The sequence below is a fragment of the Mercenaria mercenaria genome, chromosome 6 (assembly GCF_021730395.1).
Source record: "Mercenaria mercenaria strain notata chromosome 6, MADL_Memer_1, whole genome shotgun sequence".
NCBI classification, from domain to species: Eukaryota; Metazoa; Mollusca; class Bivalvia; order Venerida; family Veneridae; genus Mercenaria; species Mercenaria mercenaria.
Genome location: NC_069366.1, coordinates 16,211,187 through 16,238,376, shown reverse-complemented (window position 1 = coordinate 16,238,376; position 27,190 = coordinate 16,211,187). Strand labels below are relative to the sequence as shown.

Genomic DNA, 27,190 nt, shown 5'->3' with positions numbered 1-27,190 from the left:
TACCCCGTATTGTAATATCCCAATCTGTTAGCCAAAATTTGTTTCAATACATCAGTCCAAGCAAAACGCCATCAATCCGTCCATCCCCTCGCACGCACAACAACATCGCCAATTTGGTAAAACCAGTTAAAAAGTGAACAGTTTAGTACAGTTACAAAGGGAGACAATTTTATATGAAAAGTCAAGCGTTATGAGACATCTTACATCACCTTGATGTATGAGGCTGAAGATTTATGTAAAGTTCAAATGAAATGAAGAGCAATATAAGGACAATACAACTTTTGTCGAATTTTCTAAGATTCATTAAGTGGGAATACTTTTCCCAAAATGAATATATAAAACTGAACTTTACCTGTAGCTGTGCAAAATCAGATTCTAGATAAGCCTTTACCTTGTTTTTCACCCTTGATCTTTATGTTCATGATATATATTTGTTTATAAAGAATAAAGATTTTCTTATAGATATGTGCAATAAAATTATCAAAACAATTGTTCAAAGGGTAAACATAAAGACTGGCTCTGGTGGGGTTTGAACAAATGCCTTGAAAATAAGTAAACTTGCTAGTCCAAAGTCGTAACCACTAGGCAACGATATAAGAGGAAGTTTGTTGTTTTTTGTTTGTTACAGACGGAATACCATAATATATGGTAAACATGTGGACAATTCAAATAGAAAAGTTACTCTTGTAGAATATTTTCTCGTATTATGCATGCCACCTTTGAGTAAGTCCACAAGATAACAAAATGCAGACGTATGACATTTAAGTAAGATTTGTGAATTTTAAAGATTTTACTCAATTCGTTAAGCTACTTAACGGTGTTACTAGTTACATACGCTATCTGTGCAGCAAGATCCGATGATGGAGCATCATGTAAGGGTAACACTTTTCCAAGAAATTTGTTTCACAGTAATTGACTTCGCCTAAATCATTAATGATGGACCAATTTCAAACAAAGTCTGAAAGATGATGAATAAAATAGTATAAATATTTGATGTATATAATGTTTCCGTAGAAAATAAGCAATACATTTTTTTCCGATCTTGTTTTATGGGGAGAGGGGAGAGTGGAAAAGAAGCAATTCACAGAAAAATCATCTTTTGAAAGAAAAAAACAGAGGGTTTTAAGCTCGCCTTGTTATGTCGGGAAAACATAGAGATAGAGATATGGAATGCAAACAGATGGCAGTATGTTTCTTTTAAAATTAAATTGAAATTTGTTGAAAGACAGAGGAGAAAATTAATTTATAAATCTTTATTTTTTTTTTGTTTTCAGTGAGTTTTGCTGTAGACTTACCATACTTTTTCGTGGGTATCGTTGGAGAAGACGTTTTCACTTCGGCCATAAAAAGTGAAATACCAAGGTTGTTTGATGGAATTGAAACGCACAATATCCAAGACGTTCACGTGTATGATTCAAATGGTAACATTTTGTTTCAAACATATTCTTTCCTATAGCAGACAAACGGTAATGATATCGCTTTTAAAATTAATGATTGTTGACAATGTCAATGTAGCACTCAGTAACTAAAGTATTTTTGTTGTGTCTACTTTTGAGTCACACCGAAACAATGATAGATCATACGGCGACTTTTCCAGCTTTTTATCGTGGGAAAAGACCTCAGGGGTCCCTTCAAGCATTGTTTTAGACAGGAGCTGGCACAAGGGTAGAAGCACCGACCTTCCGTAATTTTGCTTCTTCACATGACCTTCGACCTTCCGTAATCTTACTTCTTCACGTGACCGACGACCTTCCGTAATCTTGCTTATTCACTTGAAGAAGTAAACGACCCAAGCGAAGTTTCTAACACACATCGGTCAATGATCAGTGACCTTAATCACTGGACAACGGAAGTTCCACGTTTTATCAGAAGATTCAATTCTTGTAAATTGTTCATCTTCAGTCTGAAATACTACAATTTCAGTAAAATCTGAAAGAAGATCCTTTGGAAGCGTAAAATGCAACCAAACAAAATAAAAGCTTGATCAAATTGAAGTGAAAAAACCTCGCGCCCTATAGCACCGGCTTTCATGGACTTTTGTTACATAGATATTAAGTTTTGTGATTTGGCCGCTGGGTAGGAAAATTAGCAACACAAGCCTTTTTACTTCTTTGTTTGCTTTCTCTGAAAAGAAGTTGTTTTTTTTTCCATTGTCTTATTTTGTTTTTCATTTTTGCACTTATAATTTATCGTCTTGGTACGAAATTACATCGACAATGCTGTTGGGAGTGATTAAATCTCTTTATGTTATTAAAAATTGTGACACGGCAAGTTCTTATGCTTTGAATAGTCTTGCATTTATAAAATTGTTAAATTACATTTGCCTTTAGCTTGCTGGTTTTGTGAATGTGTATCGTCATTTGAAAGATGCAGATGAATATGATTAAACTAAAAATACAAATAGAACAATGGTTTGACTTTTTTAATCCAGGAAATACCGGGGCGACAGTAGAAGTAGACCCTTCCACTCCGAATATCAGGGTGACATTGGTACTCATCAGGCAATTTGTCAACGGTGGTGGAACTATTCAGACGGACTATATTGATGTGCACACCATTCCAGGATCATACAAAGAAGAAATCCCACAGAGTAAGTCGGTAGATATGTGACCTGTATAGACTCGATTTCTGTGTTATTGAACAGGTCATAGGCATGCTAACTACCCGCCCGCTTAGCTCAGTAGGTAGAGCGTTGGTCTACGGATCGCGGGGCCGTGAGTTCGATCCTCGGGCGGGGCGTATGTTCTCCGTGACTATTTGATAAACGACATTGTGTCTGAAATCATTAGTCCTCCACCTCTGATTCATGTGGGGAAGTTGGCAGTTACTTGCGGAGAACAGGTTTGTACTGGTACAGAATCCAGGAACACTGGTTAGGTTAACTGCCCGCCGTTACATGACTGAAATACTGTTGAAAAACGGCGTTAAATCCAAAACAAACAAAATCCATAACTGAAATCGTAAGCAGGACTATTAAGTCGGCAAATAAAATTATTCAGTGAGAGAAAACACAAAGGTCAAATATTAAGGGTATGCTGGATACTGTGTTTTGCAAACTCAAATATAGTGATCATTGCAATAACAATCAGGGACCTGTTAGGTTTGGGTCAGGCCCGAAAACATATAAATTAAACATCTTTCTCTGGAATATTTAGGGTTACATTATATTCATCGTTGATGAATTCCCACTTCAAATATTCAAAATTACCAGTTGGAGCTTCCAAGATGACTATAAGTATATAATTTTCTAATATGAGATAAGGCTCTGCTTATCTGAATCACAAGGACCATTGCTTTTCAGATTTTATCCTGGATACAGGTTATTTGAGTACTGAGTGAATGGGGTCATTTCCGTTTGTTTGTTTTTTTGTTTTTTTCGACAAATGCTTTGCAATAAATTTTATTAGCCGAATACGTCATACAACATCCGAAAACTTTTCGCGTGGTATTTGGATTTCTTTGCACTTTTCCCTTCTGTCTGTGTTTGATAATGTTACTTCTCAAGAAAAAAATACTATAAAAAGCTATATTCAGTGTTTGGTCGACAAAAGTGCGATTCATAACCAAGAACGTAGATATAATTTGATTAATAAGCGATAAACTTGTAGAAATTGATTGGGCCAAGCGAACTACTTAAATTACTTATAAGCCTGAAATCGAAAAAGGTGTTTGTCCTAGATTTTGGTATTATCCGATACATCTGACTTTGTCATTTGCGGTCAGAGTACCTATGCACCGACTAAACTACTTCCGTCTTATTGCTTTGTATCAGTTGTGCCCTTTCTTATTTAGTTTTACATTTAAATGATAAGAAATCCATCTCTTGAATTAATTCAGGGTTTGAAACAAATCTGCTTTTTCAGTTCCAACAACTAAAACAACTTTCCGCAGTACAAAGCGCACAACACAGTCGGATTCAATTGAAACAACAACATATGAAAATATTGAGGCTACAAATGTTGTGTCAACACACAAAGCTACAGTGGTCGAGGAGACGGGGACCACAACCGATGAGTCAACAGCTAAAGCTACAGCGGTTGGGGAAACAGAGACTACAACTGACGAGTCAACATATAAAGCTACAGCGGTCGAGGAGACGGAGACTACACCTGATGAGTCAACACACAAATCTACTCCGGTCAAGGAAACGAAGACAACAACGGGCGAGTCAACATACAAAGCTACAGCGGTTGAGGAGACGGAGACTACACCTGACGAGTCAACACACAAATTTACTGCGGTCGACAAAACAGTAACTACAACGGATGAGCCAACACACGAAGCTACAGCGGTCGGGGAGTCGGAGACTACAACGGATGAGTTAACACACGAAGCTACAGCGGTCGGGGAGTCGGAGACTACAATGGATGAGTCAACACACAAAGCTACAGCGGTCGGGGAGACGGAGACTACAACGGATGAGTCAACACACAAAGCTACAGCGGTCGGGGAGTCGGAGACTACAACGGATGAGTCAACACACGAAGCTACAGCGGTCGGGGAATCGAACACTACAATGGATGAGTCAACACACAAAGCTACTGCGTTCGGGGACTCGGAGACTACAACGGGCGAGTCAACACACAAAGCTACTGCGGTCGGGGAGTCGGATACTACAATGGGTGAGTCAACACACATAGCTACTGCGGTCTCGGAAACGGAGACTACAACGGATGAGTCAACATACACAATTACAGCCGTCGGGGAGCCGGAGACTACAACTGACGAATCAACACACAAAGCTACAGCGGTCGGGGAGTCGGAGACTACAACGGATGAGTCAACACATAAAGCTGCTACAGTCGGGAGACAGAGACCACAACCGATGAGTCAACACACAAAGCTACAGCGGTCGGGGAGACGGAGATTACAACTGACGACTCAACACACAAAGCTACAGCGGTCGGGGAGTGGGAGACTACAAAGGACGAATCAACACACAAAGCTACTGCAGTCGGGACCAAGGAGACTACAACTGACGTGTCAACACGCAGATCTACTGCGGTCGGGGAAACGAAGAAAACAACTGATGAGTCAACACACAAAGCTACTGCAGCTGGGAAGACGGATACTACAACTGACGAGTCAACACACAAAGCTACTGCGGTCGGGACCAAAGAGACTACAAATGACGAGTCAACACGCAAAGCTACTGCGGTCGGGACCATGGAGACTAAAACTGACGAGTCAATACACAAAGCTACTCCGGTCCGGACAACAGAGACTACAACAGATGAGTCAACGCACAAAGATACTGCGGTCGGGACAACGGAGGCTACAACAGATGAGTCAACACAAAAAGCTACTCTGGTCGGGAAAACGGAGACCATAACCGATGAGTCAACACACAAAGCTACTGCGGTTGGGGACAGAGAGACTACAACTGATGAGTCGACAGAAAAAGCTACTCCGGACGGGAAAACTGGGACCACAACCGATGAGTCAACACACAAAGCTACTGCGGTCGGGGAAACTGAGACTACAACTGATGAGTCAACACACACAGCTACTGGTGTCGGGAAAACGAGGACAACAGCCGATGAGTCAACATACAAAGCTACTGAATCGGAGAGGACAACGCAAGCAGATAGGACAACCTTGTCTATATCAATTGATTCAAGTGCTACAACCAAAGAAACATTCACAACACTGCGACAGATTACTACCGATGTATCTAACGTGACAAATAAACATACCAATAATACAACAGTAACCAAAGACACAGAAATGACAACCGAAAACAAAAATACTGGAAATTTGGGTATTTGTATGATTTTTAATTTTATTCGGATTCAGTGTTTTCAGTCATATAAACGACGCAGCGAGCATTATGCCTAACTAGTTCTATCTCATTTGAATATGACGCCGTAGGCGCATGACATGATACCCACTAGTAATATTATATTTACAATGGGTATAGCAGTCCTAGACTATCCTTTTAATGCGAAGCGAGAAAGCTGCATATACCATTGTTTACGACTGGTAAAACGTGGCCAGGGAAAGAACCCATGGCCTCTCTCACTCGAAGCGGGCGCAGTACCACGAGGCTACCGATATGGTTGATATTTATATGAGAGCGAATAAGTATTATGTATCACGTCAACATATACGAACGTTCTTGTAGTGAAGCGTAACTTCAAATTTCTAGAAGCCAATGCATATCACCCAAAAAGTATGCACAGCCTTCGATGTCATATTTTTCAGCAATTTCTAATTTCCGTTACGTAGTTGTACTAAATGGATAATCTATATTGATAATTAAAGATCGTTTAGCATGTCTAAAACAAACATATCATTTCTTTACAAACCTCTATTTAGTTTACTGTTCATTCATCATTTACTCATATCGCCTGTGAATGTCTATATTTCATTGAGATTTTTGTATGCGCATGTTGCAAGAAATGTTTGCAAATTACCGTTATCTTTCTTTCAGGTCTATCATCAACAGCAGTGATAACAATGGCTCTCTTCGCAGTATTTGCTTTGTTGTTATGAATCATTATATGAGTCGCGCCATGAGAAAACCAACATAGTGCGTTTGCGACCAGCATGGATCCAGACCAGCCTGCGCATCCGCGCAGTCTGGTCAGGATCCATGCTGTTTGCTTTCAAAGCCTATTGCAATTAGAGAAATTGTTAGCGAACAGCATGGATCCTGACAAGACTGCGCGGATGCGCAGGCTGGTCTGGATCCGTGCTGGTCGCAAACGCACTATGTTGGTTTTTCTCATGGCGTGGCTCATATATGTCTTGGGCGTTTCTAGTACTCATGACAGACTTAACCCGTGTTGGCTTTAGAAATCTTGTATTTGCTTGCACCGACACGTGTTGTCTTTAGAAATCGTGTATCAAGACTGACTCGACACGTGTTGTCTTTAGAAATCGTGTATAAAAAAAAAATGAATTATACATAGGTCGGTCTTTGCTGTAACGTTTTTGATATAGACTTTCTCCATTTCCTGTCGCTTGAATGGAAAAAATATGAAACTAAACGAGGGTACATATGTGGGTAGACTGTAGCTATATAAAATTCTGTATAATTTATTTGTAAAACCCCGAAATCATAAAAACTGTAACGCTGCCAGTGTAATGTACAAGACACCCTTTTGAGGAGAACTGAACTCTAATGTTTGACATTTTTTGGTCTTTTAGTTCCTTAAGCTCATTAAATGTGTTTGTATAATATAACTGCTTCGATCGATGCCAAGGGACGCGAGTCTCTCACATTCAATTACCTCGTATGTATAGCTACAATCAAAGAGCATGTGATTATCTTTTGGGTACGTTCTGGGCTTCAAAAGGATTTGTTATGGATTTTATTTCTTTTTCTTTAAATTTTGTATGGGGGTGGTCTGATGTTTCAAAATACTCTATGTGAAATAAATGTTTATCATAAGATATAAATGCTCTTCATTACTGAAATCTTGCGCTGAATAAATTAAATGCTCACTTCAATGAAGCATTTTTTTTTGTTTCGTTTCATTATGTTAAGCATTGTTTTTGTTGGGCTTAGAGCCACACCTACAGATTTTATTATTACTATTATAATTATTATTATTATTATTATTATTATACCAGATTTATATAGCGACCTTGACGTTCAACTGCGCTTTACATATGGCAAACGCAGCCACACAGGGCGCAAAATTCATCCTCTACTAGTACAGACACAGAACGATCTGACTAGAGGGACAGAATGAGATAAAGCCCCCAGAAAAGACAGAGAGAACGTTGTATATACAGACGTGTCCGGCTAACTTAGCCTCGCTCTTTGCGAATAGACAGTCTGGTTCTTTAACGTGCCCGGTGTATAACACTGATACACGCGAAGCCGTCTTTCCTGGGAAGAACCAGTACAGGCCTCTAGTAAGGTGGGAGACACTCAAGAGCATCTCAGAAATCTCCAGTTCCTGGTCCGGAATTCGAACCCCGGACCTCTGGATTGACAGTCAAGCGTGTTACCACTAGACCACCGGCCCACCATTATATGGAGACTTTTCCAGCTTTTGACACCAGGTGCCCCGCCGGGCATTACTGCATCAAGGGTGGTGCCTTGGTAGAACCACCAACCTTCCGTAAGCCAGCTGGGTGGTTTCAGCACATGAAGAATTCTGCACTCTATTCGGGGTTTCGAAAACACTCCGGTAAAAGGCCAGTGGTTCTACGTCAGCGACCTTAACCACTCGACCACGGAGACCATTTTGTTAAAAAGTGTGAACATGTTAAGGAATGCACTACTGCACAATCATGCAAAAAGAGGAACAGTCTTTCAATGTGTATTTCCAGTAGGTAGCACGAAAGTGCGCTTATAACATAAAATTGTCATATGTGTGTGTGATATAACACAAATGAATGGCGGAAATCGGCGCAAGAGGAACACCCGATGAGTTCATTGACCAATATCTTTTGAGCTAAGCAGTGTGAAAAATGGCTATGGAGACATTGTGTTTGAATAGGCATCAAGTTCGTTTTCCAAATACTTTGTGAGAATGACGACAAGGGAACCGTTTTGAAGGCGGATTTTGTATTTCTTCGGTATTAATTGATACATTAATGAATCTTTCCCCTTGCTGTATCGATAGAAAAATTACATGGATCGAACGACTTGTGACATATTATAATGGAAGGAAATAGATAAAATATGTTTCACGCACATTTTATGCGATAACACCGACATATTGAACAAAGTACCAACGTAACACCAAAACATATTATTTTTCAGTATTTGCACATGAATATTTGGGGGTTACTGGCTGTCAATTTTTGGGTTAACTATAATGGTGACAATATCTGAGGTATCTTCCAAGCAGTATACACGATGAAGGTTTCCTAGATATACTTGACTTGCTGTACCCCTAGACTTGCTTCACGTCTTAGACTTGCTTCGCTTCTTAGACGTGCTTCACTTCCTGGACTTGCTTCACGTCTTAGATTTGCTTCGCTTCTTAGACTTGCTTCGCTTCTTAGACTTGCTCCTCTAATTTAAATTGGTCCTCTCACTAGACTTGCTGCGCAACCTGGACTTGCTGCACTTGGAAGACTTACTCCTCCGAATTAGACTTGCTCCTTTTACTGGACTTGCTGCGCAACCTGGACTTGCTGCACTTGGAAGACTTACTCCTCCGAATTGGACTTGCTCCTGTTACTGGACTTGCTGCGCAACCTGGACTTGCTGCAGTTGGAAGAGTTACTCTTCCAAATTGGACTTGCTCCTTTTACTGGACTTGCTGCGCAACCTGGACTTGCTGCACTTGGAAGACTTACTCTTCCGAATTGGACTTGCTCCTTTTACTGGACTTGCTGCACTTGGAAGACTTACTCCTCCGAATTGGACTTGCTCCTGTTACTGGACTTGCTGCGCAACCTGGACTTGCTGCAGTTGGAAGACTTACTCTTCCAAATTGGACTTGCTCCTTTTACTGGACTTGCTGCGCAACCTGGACTTGCTGCACTTGGAAGACTTACTCTTCCAAATTAGACTTACACCTTTTACTGGACTTGCTGCACTTGGAAGACTTACTCTTCCGAATTGGACTTGCTGCGCAACCTGGATTTGCTGCGCTTTGGAGACGTACTCCTCTAACTGAAACTCTTAAGTTTCGTTAGTGACAATACTGGAGGTTTCTTTCTAAACCTTATTTTTTTCTCTCTTTTATTTCTAATCCATTTCAAGTATAAATACAAAACGCGCGAACCGGATAGAGAGTCGCCATTGTGACGTCACGCGAACAAAAAAAGCATACACAAAATGGCGGCAAATTGTGTTTGTTTTATACAAATAAATTGATATTTTTGACACTGGCATCACATTTAAGTATAGTATGGTTTTATCTTGAATAAACGCTACGCTTGATTGATGTATCTTTGTTCATACAATGTGAAATTGTCATATATTTGGCTGCCAAACATATAGTAATTGGCAAATGATATTTAGTAAATGGCAACTGTCAAATAACATTCCGGAAATGAACAATAAGCAAATTTTAATTAGCAATTGGTAAATAACATTTAACAACAATTAGCAAATTGTAATTAGCAATTGAGCAAATGGCAAATAGCATTTAGCAAATTGCACGTCTGAACTCGCAACTCGCATTCAGAAAGTACTTATTGACAAATGGCAATTAGCAAATGATAAATATCATTTAGCAAATAACATTTCACTTATGACAACTGACATATCCCTGCCCGCACTCATACACGGTAGCATATAATGACTGATTTTTCGCTCTCTTGACAATAAACAGCTAACATCGTCGTTTCCAGTGATATCGTATCACGACGATATCTTTTGGACATGTCACGAATATCAACCAGATTCAAAGTATTTTCATTACGATTAAGTATATCAAGGTTCATGTTCATCATGAAGCGATCATAGTCAAAACTTTTTCTCGCTGAATGTAAATTGACCGTGACATATATTAGGCCAAGACAATGTGTTTAATTTCTAAAATTTTATTGAAATAATGTAGCCATATGTACATAAATCAGTGTATTTAGGTAAATTTCAATCACATCATACAGTGTAAGATAGATATTCATTTATATTCTTAAAACTATGCTGAAAAGAGATTAACTGAAAAAGTTTGCAGACGATTTTGTGGAAACACTTTTATTCGGGAAGGGCCTAAATTGTCCTCCCGAAAACTTGTAGTATAGCTCACTGGCGCCAGACCAGAAAGAAAATGCCTCTGTACATGTTATACCCTACCCCTAGGTATTCTATAAGAACCATGGTAATGAACGGGTAAATATACTAACCCGTTTCAAGCGTACATTTCTCAACTTAAACGCGCAGTTCGGTGCATGGGTACCTAGTATATTGAACAAGCAATAATTTATCTTCCATCGTGCACCAGTCACATTGTCTCAATATTCCATATTTCAGAGATAATCAACATATTTTACGCTTTCGTCGACGTTACAGAAAAAACTTGCGTAACCTTCCCTAATGAACATCCGGTCTAGAGGTCACGGCGGTGTGCACATGTTAGGCGAAATGTAAATAAACAAAGACAGAATTTAAAATAATCACAATTTTACATTAAAACTCAAAATGATGAATGAGATTTATCTTGTATATGATATTTAATTTGAAATCATACATTGGTCTACATCTGTTCTGTTTATTTTATTCATTTTCCACATTTATGCTGCATTTTCACATTTTAGCGAACACGTGTATTAAAATGACGATTGACATACATTTTCACAACAGCCAATCACAATGGTTTTGTAATCTAGAACGGAACTTCACCAGGGAAGTTCAAGCAAGTTTTTTGTAAAACGTTGAAAAAACTAGAAACTACGCGTTGTTTTTCTAAGGTAAAGAAGTATTGAAGAATTGTGACCGGTACACAGTGGAAGATAAATTACCACTTGTTTGATATCCATAGTACACTTTTACCGAACTGCGTGTTTTAGGTATGAAATGTGCGATTGAAACGGGTTAGTATATTTTCCCCTTTATGACTATGGTTCTTATAGAATACCTAGGGGTAGAGTATATGTACATGTACAGAGACATTTTTCTGGTCTGGCGCCAGTGGTATAGCTGTATAATACCTGTATCATAAGAATGATTTTCATGAAGTTTTTGTGAGTTACAAAAATGTTGAATTCCCTGTGCTAAGTTTGTAAAAATCACGTTGTCGTTTGGGCATATAATATATGTTGCATCTTTTTATAAATTATAGTCTCGTTTCGAAGGATTCTTCAGAAAAAAATCCGAAGATGCGCGACGGGTTCGTAAGCAGTCGGAAAACATACTTTCGGTTTAAAGTTGGCATTTTTTGTTTGTTTATTTGTTGGTTATTCTTGAACATATTCATGACTACAGTCCATAAAATAAACAAACGTGTTTGTTAACATTGACGGATCCAAACGGAAGGGGAAGAAGCATTTTTTAGAAATATTCCGATGGCAAAATACAATACATATCTATAGCCCAGACCAACCTATAAACCGGGTAAGTCTATTTTATAAGTACATCAACACGGCTGGCCCATTTAAACGAGCTGTACTTGGTCAGATCTGATGCAGTGGGTCATATTTTCAGTAAATAGGAAGTCTCAGCTACAAACTCTCGTTTTCATATAATACTCGCTCTGATGTTAGTAGTGGACCTTTTAAAAAAAATAAATGGGTAGAAACAACAAAAAGAAAAAAGTTCTTGAAAAAAATATGTCCACAAAAAAAATCCTTACCAGGCACAAAAATGTCAAACTACACCATCAATGTTGTACCACAGTAAAGTGGTCTCGGTTTTTTCCATACGGCCAATAATAAAAAAGCTACAAAACAAGCTATTTATTGTAACAACAAAGGGAAGTAATTCTATAAAAAATGTCCACAAAAAGGGATTTGCCAAATAGAAATATATTTTAAGTTATGCTCTGGAAATATGATGGGCAACATTTGACCTTGCAGTGACCTTGACCTTTGACCTACCACCCTGGTTCATGCACATCATCTAATAACCACCTACCTACATGTCAAGATTGAAGTCAATACTGTGAATGGTGGATAAGTTATGCTCCACACAAAATATGATGGACAAAGTTGACTCTTTAACTCAATTTGTGACCTTGACCATTGACCTGAAGACCCGGTTTGTGTGTTCTGCTCCTCTTCTTATCATCATCTACGTACAAGCCAACTTTAGTCAGTACCTTGCATGGTTATTTAGTTATGCTCCAGAAACAAAATATGATGGACATTGTGGCATTTTAGCTCAATTTATGACCTTGACCTTTGACCTACAGAGCTGGTTCAAACGCTGTGTACATTGTCTTTTCTCCATCTGCCTATAGGCTAAATTTAAAGTCAATACCTTTAATGGTTATGCCCCAGACACGAATTATGACGGACAGACAGACGGAGGACAGACGCACGCGCCATCATATAGTACGCCCCGTTTTTTTCCAAACGGGCGTATGAAATTTCTGTTTTTTAGATTTTTATGTAACTGTCATCGATTTTGTTTTGTCATTTTTATCATATGAGCTGATAAAATGTAAAGTTCTGTGCTCGTAATGATTTAAGAGGACCCAAAATTCGAATTTATGATATGATATGAAATTATTACTCTTGTAAATATTTTCCGCATTTCACTTATTGTTTTAAAAGGAAGTCTGTTGCTAGAGTCATTAGCAGTCACTTATCCCTGACATGTTTTAAGCTTCTCTGTGTCGGTTTTATATTTCTCTAAGCAGGAGTTTCGATTTTTTGTGGTTCTGCAATTAGTGTCAATGCTACAAGAATCAACAAAAGCATAGGACCATCCCCCATAACCACCAAACAAATAGTTAGGCTCTCTGTAAAACTTAGTCTACCTCACAAAATATTCTAGCTGGTATTCACACGGTGAAGAAAATTTTGCCGTGGGTCAGTAAATTGTAATGTCTGGTTAGACTTAAAAGTAGCTTTTGTTGATGACCCGCTACGGAAATACGTGGATTCACCAGGATAAGTATAAAGACTCGGCTAATGTTTGCCGCAATCAGTTCTGGTGCCGCCATACAGTATCATAAATGGTAGCCCTTTTGACAGCTGGTGGGCTCGACATGTTGCCCGTGGGCTAGTTCTAAAGACATATCGCCTATACAAGTCATTTTACATCAGTTTCATACATGATTTCTTCATGTGATACATTGTTATTTTTGCCAACTGTTGGTAATCGTCTGAATTCTATTAAAACCTATAGAAAATAATAACATTAGACAATACATTGCATACTCTAGTACATTTTTATAATCGAGATGTACTTAATATATATCCATTTTCTGAGATAAGTTCCTTGCCAGATGTTACCATAGGCAAGCAGGACTTTTTCACAGCAATGGAACGTTTCCCAGAAATTGCATGATATTAAATGTGTTTCTAATGAATTACACGATACAACCAATGTGGCCGTGCACCAGAGTAAGGCTATAAATAAAGCCTCTATGAAAGAGTAATATATACTATGTAAGCTATGGACGTATAAAAGAGTAAAGTTACACATAAAATTGCCATTAAAGTGAAATGGATACAAAGTAGGAGTTGAGACCATACCTCAAAGTCATGATATACATTAAGCCCCTTTTAAAGAGGAATATACTATGAAAGTTGTGGACGCACCTCAGAGAAAAAAATGCTTTAAGCCTCTAGTCAAAAGGAATACAGACGCACCTCAGAGTAAGAGTATTCATTTAATCACAATTCAAGTGGGGAACATACAAAGTAGAAATTGAGAACAAAATCTTAACGTCAGAACATACATTAAGCCTCTATGAAAGAGGAATGTATACTATGAAAGAAAAATGTTATACATTAGGTCACTATTAAATAGGACTAAATACTATTACATTATGTAAAGGTTAAACATTATTTAAATCTGTAAGAAGATCCTTTGGAAGCATAGAATGCAACCAAACAACATTAGCAAACTCGGTTTGACTGAGTCTGTTCATAAGAGGTTATGAAATATGCAACACTTCTCACGCCCTTTAGCACCGGCTTATTAATAAAATAGAATGTTCTCCATGATCCCAAACGACCAAACAAATAACAACACGGAGTCTATGTATGGGCCGACTTTTTAAAGCCGCCACATGGCACTTAACAACTGCTGTTGTTATAACTAAATTGAAAGTCAGGACTTTTTACTGCACGTAACCAGACGTTAGTTCAGGCGATTGCTTCAAGATGAAGCCTTGCACAATCAAGGGCCGTACTTGAAATAGGGCTAATCAAGTTTGTGTAATATTTAAAATTGTAGTCAAAGACTAATGAAAAAGAAATTTTCTCTGGCATGTTATCTATTATATGTTTATGGTAAGGGACAGACAAGTATCATTGAATAACAGCAGAAATTGCCAAAACCTGTAATTATACACTTAGTTAGTACAAGGCAATTGATTCGTTTTAACGAATAAAGTATTTTGCTAAAACGTTCATCTGAGATCTCTCCCAAACAATTGACTAAAGATTCTTCTTCATCAGGTGAGAACAGAGATGATTTTCTCCATGAAGAATTGACATATACTTTCCCTAGAACCCTGTCGCTCGCTAAGAAGTTATGCGGGCAAAATGTCGCGTGGCTCTGTCACCTGGAATGTTATCATTTTTATCTGCACTATATGAGTGTAATAGAAATTCTCTACAGTATTGTTTAGAACTTTTAACAACTGTCCTCGAACGTGCCTGAAAAGACCCAGATATGGCCACTAGGTAAAAGAAGTAACAGCAATTAAAAATTTTTCTACCGATGTAATTAAAACACTATAAAGTTATAAACTTTATTCCAGTTAAGTTTAAAAACCAGACCATTTAAACAAGAGGGCAAAGATGGCCCTAGGTCACTCACCTGAGTAACACACCATAATAGTGTAAACATGCTTGACCTAGTGACCATGTTTTTGACACCACATAATCCAGTATCAAACTCGTCCGAGTTTTTAAAAAGATAAACATATTGACCAAGTTTCACGAAGATTGGAGTAAATATGTGGCCTCTAGAATGTAACCAAGATTTTCTTCGATTTGTCCTAGCGCCCTAGTTTTTGCCCAAACCTGACCCAATTTTTGACCCTTCTGAGATTTCATGGAGAATAATGTTCTGATAAATATTTATTAAGATTGGACCAAAAAACGTGCGCTCTTGAGTGAAAACAAGCATTTTCTTTTATTTCACCTAGTGACCTAGTTTTAACTCCACATTACCCAGATTAGATTTTGTCCAAGATTTTATGGAAATATTCTGACAAAATTTTGCGTACATTTGAGCAAAAAAGTGACCACTAAAGAGTAAATATGTTTTTACTTTGATTTGACCTAGTGGCCTAGTTTTTGACCTCACGTAATCCATATTCGAAACTTTTTAAGCCTTCTTGATAACAAACATTCTGACCAAGCTTTGTGAAGTTTATGAAATGTGGTCCCTAGAGTGTAAACAAGCTTTCTTTTATTCAACCTTGTGACCTAGTTTTTCTAACCCAAGTGACCCAAATAGAAATTTTTAAGAGATTTCATGACGACAAACATTCTGACCAAGTTTCATGCACATCATGCAGCCCCTATTGCACACACCAAGGTTTTCTTTGATTTGAAAATGCGACCTAGACTTTGTCTCAAGATGATCTATATTCAAACTTGACCTAGATTTGATCAAGACAAACAATCTGATCAAATTCCATGAATATCCAGTAAAAAAGATTCAACCCCTATTGCCTACACAAGGTTTTTCTTAAATTTGACCAGGTGACCTAGTTGTTGACCTCAGATGACCCATATTCGAACTTGACATAATTTTCCCCACGTGAATCAGATAAAAAATCCTCTGAGATTTCATAGAGACAAACATTTAGACCAATATCCATGCACATCAGATAAAAATGCAGCACCTATTGCACACACTAAGTTTTTCTTTGATCTGACAGAGTGACCTAGTTTTTAACCTAAGATGACCTATTCAAACTTGACCTACATTTCATCAAGACAAACAATCTGATCGCATTCCATGAATATCCTGTGAAAAATGCATCCTCTATTGCATACACAAAAGATTATTTTATTTGACCAGGTGACCTAGTTTTTGACCCCAGATGACCCATATTCAAACTTGACACAAATTTTATCAAGAAGATCATTCTTACCAAATTTCACAAATATCTAGTGAGAATTGCAGCCCCAGTTGCACACACACAGATTTTCTTTTATTTGATCGGGTGACCTAGGTTTTGACCTGAGATGACCCGTATTCAAACTTGACCTAGATTTCATCAAGTCAAACATTCTGATTAAATTCCACGAATATTCAGTGAAAAAATGCAGCCCTATTGCAAACTCAACGTTTTTCTTTGATTCGACCTGGCTACCTAGTTTTTGAACCCAGACAAGCCGTATTAGAACTTGACCTAGATTTGATCTAGACAAATATTCTGATCAAATTTCATAAAGATCCTGTGAAAATATGCAGCCCCTATTGCATACATACGTTTTTCTTTGATTTGACCGGCTGACCTAGTGTTTGACCCTAGATGGCCAATATTCGAACTTTATCTAGACTTCATCAAAATAAATATTCTGTTCAAATTCCATGAAAATTCAGTGTAAAATGTAGCCCCTATTACATACACAACGTTTTTCTTTGAGTTTTGATCGAGTGACCTAGTTTCTTACCCCAAATGACCCAATTTAAAACTTAGCCTAAAGATCATCAAGATAAACATTCTTACTAAAATAGAAAAAGTGGAAACTGCACAGGTCGCTCAACACAACAAAAACGAAAATGTTACAGGCTCGGTTTGATTGAGCCTGTTCATGGACGGTAGTGGAAATGCATGCTACCGTCCACGCCCTCTAGCCCCGGGTGAGCAGAACTCAACATTTACACATGCTAAAAGTACAAAAAACAATTTAGAGACATCCGCAGATGTGTTCATACGGCGGTGCACATGGAACCTTCAATGCTACACTAGTGTGTAATTCCATGAAAAGTTTCATGAAGATAGGTTTATAAATGTGGCCTTTAGAGTATTAACAAGCTTTTCATTTGATTTGACCGGGTGACCTAGTTTTTGAGCCCACATGACCCAGGTCCGAACTTGACCTTGAGGTCATCAAGACAAACATTCTGACCAATTCTCATGAGTTTCAAACTTCGTGTTCAGGTGAGGTAAAAAGAAAAAACAAAAGAAAAAAAAAGAAAAAACGACAGTTTGGTGGGGCTGTAATGAGCGAAACAACCAAGTCGCGCATGTGTAAAGCACTGGATATAAACGAGTTGCCACCGCCAATGTGAAAAATGTAAACAAATGTAGATCAAGTGAGAAATTCACTATGACAGGTTCAGTTCTTGAAAAAAAATTAGTAAAAAACATTGCTTGTTTCAAATGATTCAGACGCATAGAACGTTTCACGATACGATCCTTCCTTCCTTAGAAATTCGTGTGTTTTACTTACCCACGGCTTAAGGCAAAGCCAGGACTTAAGGAAAGACAGCCATATTTCAAAAGAGATCGAGAAAACAACAGTGCTAATAAAAAGGTGGGTTAAACCAAACGCTTTGAACTTCAAATCTGATAAAAATTCTTACTGATCATACTAAAAAGACTTTTGGTTATAGCTTTGATACAGTGTCTATTCCTGTTCTTTCTGGTTTCACGGCTTATCTCAGTTTTGGAAAAACAAGCTACAGGTTACCCAAAATAGATTGGTCAGGTTTATACTCAATCTGGAAAATAGGTCCCATATTGCCCAAGAACATTTTATTTCATTGAATTGGTTACCAGTCTGTAAAAGGGTGGAACAAATAACATTGTGTCATGTTTTCAAAATTAAGAATGGTCAATCTCCTGACTATATAAGTCAATACTTTGTGACCCAAGATTCTGTGCATTCATATAGAATAAGGTCTACTGACAGTAGGTCTTTTATGCTACCCGGGGTGAAAGGCTTTGGTTTGAAGTCTTTTTTTCCTTTTTAGATTGTAAATAATGGAATATGCTTCCATCTCAAATAAGGAATCTGTCCAGCTTTCCTGTTTTCAAAAGTGCTGTTAAGGATATTTTTTTTAAACATTAGATTACACATGCAGAAATTTGTCCTTTTGTGTCAAACTTTGTAACTAGTCTTTATTTAAGTGCAATTTTTAACATGGAACATTACATGTTTTATATAACAATAGTATCTTCATTTAAGTATTTCTTTTTATTAAAATCATGTTTCATGCCTCGCTATGTCAGAACATCACAAACAGGGACCACAATGGAAATAAGGGATTTCTACCCTTTTTGTGTTATCCACTCCCCCCCCCCCCCCCCCGCCCCTCTCCCCCGCGATATTGATTTACTGATATGGTTCACTACATGTGCATATTTCATTAATTTTATTATTTTTTACCTTGCTGATAAATTTCAATATCATATCATGAATGTTTTCATTGTTACCACGTTGTCAGTATCTAAGTAAACAAACAAAACTTAGACCTGAAATGCAGTATTTTAAGAAAAATTTGTTCAAAACCACTCGTTCACACATTTTAATCGAAAACATTTTTCTCTCTTAAATCCATAAAACACGGGTTCTATGAAAATGCCCTGTGTTAAAACTTATTGGCATGACGTTTGCAAAATATCCTGATAAATAACAAAAAATATGGTTCAAAACTGAGTAAACCGTTGCAACGCTTTTAAAATAATGTCTTTTTTTCCAATAACTAACACGTATTTTAACTCACTTTACCATTTTTCAAAGTCATGTATACATTCTATGCCGAACTTCGAACCTTGAAATGCACAGGTTGAAAACTTTCATCTAAACTTTGGACGAGTACCTTTAAGTAACACATACTTTAAGAGCAAATCTACTAATCTATTTACATACTACTATCTTGTTCGTACTATGTTACTATCCTAATCACCAAATGGCATCCATATTTGGCCCTTGATGTACTCATACACACACTTTTTTATATTTTGCATAACTAAAGTATAATTACATCACAAAGAGCTTTCGGAAGCAAAGATCGCAACCAAATTAAGTTTATTGACAAATTTTCTTAGATTGTTATTTCTGTACATATATTACATTCTTGATAATTAAGTATACACATTCCAAAATTAATATATTTTTAATCTTTATTTCCGGGAAAATTTCCCGTATAAAATATTAAAATTGCACATTTTATTACAATTTATTTTCACTGGAAAACTTTTTTTAATCTTTTTTACTGTATAAGTGGCTTACATCATACACAAAAGAAAGAAAACGTAATTATATTTAGATGAAATACTCAAATTTAGACAGATTTTTATAAAAAAAAAATCATTTCTAGATAAATCATTTTTACAAATGTTTGTTCGTTTGCTTATTTCTGATAGCTTATATTGTTAATTAAAAATGGTTTGCTGCACATATATTACAAATATAGATATATACTGTCGCTATTACATGTATACATCTTGAGAAACGTTACTATATTTTAATTACTTTTCCGTCTTTCTACTTTTAAATGGGCATCTCTGTTTTTCATTGCATTTGCCTATCCATTAGATATGAACTGGCTTTTTAGGTTTTTACCTGCTGAAACAACTTGAATTGTCGTATACCGTTCACAACTATTCAACCTCAGATCAGCAACGGCGCTAAAGGTGGCGCAGTAATGACTCCCGGAAATGCCCTTTAATAATTTAAATGGTTGAAACATAATCTAGTTTGAGATAGTTTGAGATTTTAACTTTAAAAGTTGGAAGCTGTCAACAAACAGACGAGCAGGATATCCTACATATTTCAAGTAACATCTTATAGTTGACAAATAGTTTGGACTACTTTATACTTATGCAATATGATTTTATTACTGATACATCTTTTACTACCGACAGGTATGCATATTGTACTGATTTGAGTTGAAATTGTCATTAAAGTAGTTCTAGATGGTTATGTCTTTTCATGTTTCGAAAAAAATCTTTGAACGTTGCTAATTTAAACAACTCGTTTCAAGTATGAAAAGTGAGAAAATAAAATTAACCTTTTGACATATTTAAATATTTTTGAAAAGTCGGTGATTTTAAGGTACCCGTTTATGCGTTATTACAATTTATTATATAAAGTCCATAAAGGCACAATGGCGTCTTCTTCTTCTGGAAAGCTGGAACGTCGCCATATGACCTGAATGTTTACCTTAACAGTTACATATAATGTGATTGCAAAAGTGTTAATTCCGACACCTGGCTGTCAACTACAACTCGTTTAAATGGGTCAACCGTGTTGTTGTACTTATAAAACAGACTGGCCCGATCTATAGGTTGGTCAGGGCTACGATATGTAGTGTATTTTGCCATCGAAATAGTTCTATAAAATGTATCTTCCTCTTCCGTTGGGATCCGTCCATGTTTACAAACACATTTGCTTATTTTATGGACTTTACATTTATATTTTACTTTATATTTATATATTAAGTTTTACTTTTTTACTTTTACTTATTTAAATTTCCTCTTAGTGCTGATTAGAAGATACACGCAGTTTCAAATCTTTGTGTATAGTTCAGGTTGTTGAAAAATCCTGAAATATCCTCAAAACAAATGTAAAACTAGACCTAATGTTAAAATAAATAGAAATTTGCTTTCATGTTACAGGTACGTAATTATAAAATCAATACAACATACATTTCTAAAAGGGATTTGACTCTATGTAAAATGTTTTTTTGCTCCTATAAATCTCTAACAGAATACACGAAAGGTGAAACAGAATACACGAAAGATGAGAAATGTTATATAATGTTGCTCAGATGTGACCGAAAATCTTTAGGTATTTTCATCTGTCAAATTAAAGGTATTTTTGTTTTCAGTTGCTGTGTTCTGCGCTGACCCAATCAAAGGTAAATTATTACAAGTTTTACTTTCTGTAGATAAAAAACTATGTGTTAGTTCAAGTTAATCTCTTTAGCCTGCTGACGGCAAGTGCTTCTGCCTTCGCGACCAGTGCAGAACAAGATCAGCCTGCACGGATCATGGTCTGCACTGTTCACTATTCAGTCAGTAAATTTTCAGTGAAAACCCCTTCGGATAATAATTCGTGCTGTCCAAATTGAATGATGGACCAGTTCATTCTAACAATTTAGCAGTGTAAAGGTTAACGAGAACAAACTGACAATGTACTTGAACAGTGTTCAGTTACGGGATGGGGGGGCATCTCAATGTTGTCGGCTGGCTAATTAAAAGTGGGTAGGAAATAAATAGGAACACTAAATCCAGTCAAATATTTTGGCTATGATGCGAAGCGACAGAAGCATTCATACTCTTCAACTAAAGCATCAATAGAAAATGGAAGTGTGTGTTATGATAGAAATACTTTTTAACAAGGCAAACAAAGGTAATTATGCTTTAATATGATTTTATTTATCTTACTAATATCTTGGTGATGTAATATAGAGTACTACACAACTACTTGCGTAGATACGTCGATCTTAAGGTAGTTCTGTGCGTTTGATAAACCGGAAGTCACGACTCAAGGTCATTTATCCGAAAAACGTAGAATAAAGCTTGGACTCGGCATACGCAAACGAAAGTCATTTGAGCCGCGCCATGACAAAACCAATATTGTGCATTTGCGACCAGCATGGATCCAGACCAGCCTGCGCATCCGCACAGTCTGGTCAGGATCCATGCTGTTCGCTTTCAAAGCCTATTGCAATTAGAGAAACCGTTAGCGAACAGCATAGATCCAGACCAGACTGCGCGGATGCGCAGGCTGATCTAGATCCAAGCTGGTCGCAAATGCACTGTGTTGGTTTTCTCATGGCATGGCTCATTTTATGAATTTACGGCAACCCCTGAGTAAATTTATTGAAACGACAACGTTACTACCTCTGTAAAGATAAAATGTTACATTTAACAAATAATCAAGGCCTTCGAGTGGCTTTTCGACTAATTTATCACAATTCAGAGTTTAGATGCGCAAGAATTGAACCACGAGGGCATTAGTGATTTAATATCTCAGCACCTCATAATTTACGTCATGATGCTCTATTACCGGTCCGAGCATCAACCGTTGTTTATCGCAGAATATACAGAGCTTGAATTTTTTCTTTGTTCAACTTGCAATCAAATTGAGCCATGTTAGAATAGAAATTTTAACTCGTTAAATTCCTACTCATAATGCCTTGAAACCAGTTTGAAATATGCAAATTTCTCACAAACAAGCACATGGACCTATACATTTTATTTCACCATGTTATAGACCACTGCATTGTAGGGATATTTTTAGCGGAAATGTCATTAAACTGGTGATTTTCCCAAAGACTTCTCTAATAAAACCCTACGTTAGGTCCATCCCATTGTTTTCTGATCCAGCAAAACAAAAATCAAGCATACGATCCGTCTGTAATATTGGCTGATTTTTTTTTAAGTATATTCTGAAGTTTTGAAAAAAATTGGGTTTTATCAAATTCTACCTCGTAGATATCTTTTATCCAAACGTACAGGACCATTGAAAGGCGTTACCGGATTTTATGAAAAATCATATGAATAAGAATATTTCTCATAAATTGTATATTCGTAGTAGGCAACAATTAACTAAAGGTGCCTCTACTTTGGTTCATATCCCCACTAAATGCTAAATAATTGTGATGACTACTCATTGAAACTTTAATGTTCAGTCAAACTTTAAATCTATCGAAGAAAGAGTTATGGTTCTATTCTAGTGCTTTTTCATTTTATTTTGTTTTGTATTACAGTTGTATCAAGTAACATCGATTTCCTTTCGTTGGATTTTAAGCTATTGTGTTACATTATAAACTGGGAATATGAAAAACAAAGAACAAAAAAGGAGTTTATTTAAAGGATATAGATTTTTTTGCTCTTTACTTTCATTTATTACCACCTTTCACTGTGTAAAGTCTCATTAATTCTATTAATTATGTTATATTGACGTTATCTCTTAGCCTGTTGGTGACAAGGGATTTTGCCTTTGCGATCTGTGCAGGCCAAGATCAGCCTGCACATCCGTGCAGCCTAATCATGATCTGCACTGTTCGCTTTTCAGTCAGTAAATTTTCAGTGAATACCCCTTCGAATAATGAATGGTACTGCCCAAATTGAATGATGGACAAGTCCATTATAGAAATTTAGCAGACGAAAGGTTAAACTTGAACCCACTTACTCCGTTTTGAAATATCCCAATCTATAAGCCAAAATTTATTTCAATACATCAGTCCAAGCGAGACGCCATCAATCCGTCCATCCGCTCGCCCGCACAACGACATCGCCAATTTGGTAAAACCAGTTAAAATGTGAACAGTTTAGTACAGTTACAAAGGGAGACAATTTTATATGAAAAGTAAAGAGTTATGAGACATCTTACATCACCTTGATGTATGAGCCTGAAGATTTATGTAAAGTTCAAATGAAATGAAGAGCTATATAAGGAAAATACAACTTTTGTCGCATTTCCAAGATTCATTAAGTGGGAATACTTTTCCCAAAATGAATATATAAAACTGAACTTTACCCTTAGATGTGCAAAAATAAGATTTTAAATAAGCCTTTACCTTGTTTTTCACCCTTGATCTTTATGTTCATGATACATATTTGTTTATAAAGAATAAAGATTTTCTTATAGACATGTGCAATAAAATTATCAAAACAATTGTTCAAAGCGTAAGCATAAAGATTGGCTATGGTGGGGTTTGAACAAATGCCTTGAAAATAAGTAAACTTGCTAGTCCAAAGTCTTAACCACTAGGCAACGATATAAGATGAAGTTTTTTGTTTTTTTGTTTTTACAGACGGAATACCATAAAATATGGTAAATATGTCGACAATTCAAATAGAAAAGTTACTCTGGTAGAATATTTTCTCGTAGTATGCATGCCACCTTTGAGTAAGTCCACAAGATAACAAAATGCAGACGTATGACGTTTAAGTAAGATCTGTGAATCTCCACATGACCTTCGACCTTCCGTAATCTTACTTCTCCACATGACCTTCGACCTTCCGTAATCTTGCTTCTTCACATGACCTTCGACCTTCCGTAATCTTGCTTCTTCACATGACCTTCGATCTTCCGTAATCTTGCTTCTTCACATGACCTTCGACCTTCCGTATTCTTGCTTCTTCACATGACCTTCGACCTTCCGTAATCTTGCTTCTTCACATGACCTTCGACCTTCCGTAATCTTGCTTCTCCACATGACCTACGACCTTCCGTAATCTTGCTTCTCCACATGACCTACGACCTTCCGTAATCTTACTTCTTCACGTGAAGAAGTATACGCCTCAAGCGCAGTTTCTAACACACATCAGTAAGGGGTCAGCGACCTTAGTCACCAGACAATGGAGTTCCACTTTTTATCAGAAGATTCAATTCTTGTACATTGTTCATCTCCAGTCTGAAATACTACAATTTCAATAAAATCTGAAAGAAGATCCTTTGGAAGCGTAGAATGCAACCAAGCAAAATAATTAAAGCTTGATAAAATGGAAGTGGAAACACCTCGCGCACTATAGCACCGGCTTTCGCGGAATTTTGTTACATAGATATTAAGAATTTGTGATTTGGCCGCTGGGTAGGAAAATTGGCAACACAAGCCTTTTTAATTCTTTGTTTGCTTTCTCTAAAATAAAGTTGTTGTTTTTTTCATTGTCTTATTTTGTTTTTCATTTTTTGTACTTATAATTTATCGTCATGGTACGAAGTTACATCGACAATGCTGTTGGTAGTGATTAAATCTCTTTATGTTGTTAAAAATTGTGACACGGCCAGTTCTTATGCTTCGAATAGTCGTGCATTTATAAAATTGTTAAATTACGTTTGCCTTTAGCATGCTGGTTTTGTGAATGTGTATTGTCATTTGAAAGATGCAGATAAATATGATTTAAACTAAAAGTACAAATAGAACAATGGTTTCATTTTTTTAATCCAGAAAATACTGGGCGACAGTAGAATTAGACCCTTCCTCTCCGAATATCAGGGTGATATTGGTACTCGTCAGGCAATTTGTCGACGGTGGTGGAACTATTCGGACGGACTATATTGATGTGCACACCATTCCAGGATCATACAAAGAAGAAATCCCACAGAGTAAGTCGGTAGATATGTGACCTGTATAGACTCGATTCCTGTGTTATTGAACAGGTCATAGGCATGCTAACTACCAACATCACCATAACTGAAATCGTAAGCACGACTATTAAGTCGGCAAATACAAATTATTCAGTGAGAGAAAACACAAATGTCAAATATTAAGGGTATGTTGTATACTGTGTTTTGCAAAACTCAAATATAGTGATAATCGCAATAACAATCAGGGACCTGTTAGGTTTGGGTCACGCCCGAAAACATATAAATCAAGCATCTTTCACTGGATTATTTAGGGTTACATTATTTTCATCGTTGATGAATTCCCACTTCCAATATTCAAAAATACCAGCTGGAGCTTTCCAAGATGACTATAAGTATATAATTTTCTAATATGAGGTAAGGCTCTGCTTATCTGAAACACAAGGACCATTGCTTTTCAGATTTTATCCTAGATACAGGTTATTTGAGTACTGAGTGAATGGGGTAATTTCCGTTTATTTTTTTTATTTTTTCGATAAATGCTTAGCAATAAATTTTATTAGCCGAATACGTCATACAAGATCCGAAAACTTTTTGCGTGGTATTTGGATTTCTTTGCACTTTTCCCTTCTGTCTGTATTTGATAATATTACTTCTCAAGAAAAATACAATAAAAAGCTTTATTCAGTGTTTGGTCGATTCATAACCAAGAACGTGGATATAATTTGATTAAGAATCGATAAACTTGTAGAGATTGATTGGGACAAGCGAACGACTTAAATTACTTAATAAGCCTGAAATCGAAAGAGGTGTTTGTCCTAGTTTTTGGTATTAGATGTATGTCATTTGTGGTCAGAGTACCTTTGCACTGACTAAACTACTTCCGTCTTATTGCTTTGTATCAGTTGTGCCCTTTCTTATACGTTGGTCATGGAAGCTTTTATTAAACCTTTTATTTAGTTTTACATCTAAATGATAAAAAATCCATCTCTTGAATGAATTCAGGGTTTGAAACAAATTTGCTATTTCAGTTCCAACAACTAAAACAACAGTCCGCAGAACAAAGCGCACAGCACAATCTGATTCAATTGAAACAACAACATATGAAAATATTGAGACTACAACTGATGAGTCAACACACAAAGCTACTGCGGTCGAGGAAACGGAGACTACAACTGACGAGTTAACACACAAAGCTACTGCGGTCAGCGAAATGGAGACTACAACGGATGTTTCAACACACAAAGCTACTGCGGTCGGGGAAATGGCGACTACAACGGATAAGCCAACTCACGAAGCTACCGCGGTCGGGGAGACCGAGCCTACAACTGACGAGTTAATACACAAGGCTGCTGCGGTTGGGGAAACGGAGACAACAATGGATGAGTCAACGCACAAAGCTACTGCAGTCGGGGAAACGGAGACTACAACGGATGAGTCAACACACAAAGCTACTGCGGTCGGAGAAACAGAGACTACAACTGATGAGTCAACACACAAGGCTACTGCGGTCGGGAAAATGGGGACCATAACAGATGAGTCAACACACAAAGCTACTGCGGTCGGGGAAACAGAGACTACAACTGATGAGTCAACGCACAAGACTACTGCGGTCGGGAAAACGGGGACCACAACCGTTGAGTAA

The 27,190-nt window shown here is 37.1% G+C and overlaps 1 protein-coding gene across 1 annotated transcript; it reads left to right on the top strand.

Moving 5' to 3' along the window:
* Positions 1-710: 710 nt before the first annotated feature.
* LOC128557983 (papilin-like) lies at positions 711-27,190 on the top strand. Its single transcript, XM_053546683.1, has 8 exons — positions 711-723; positions 1,275-1,421; positions 2,432-2,590; positions 3,864-4,829; positions 4,901-5,761; positions 6,434-6,485; positions 25,409-25,566; positions 26,577-27,190. Exons 1-8 carry the CDS (start codon positions 711-713, stop codon positions 27,188-27,190), a joined length of 2,970 nt encoding a protein of 989 aa, XP_053402658.1.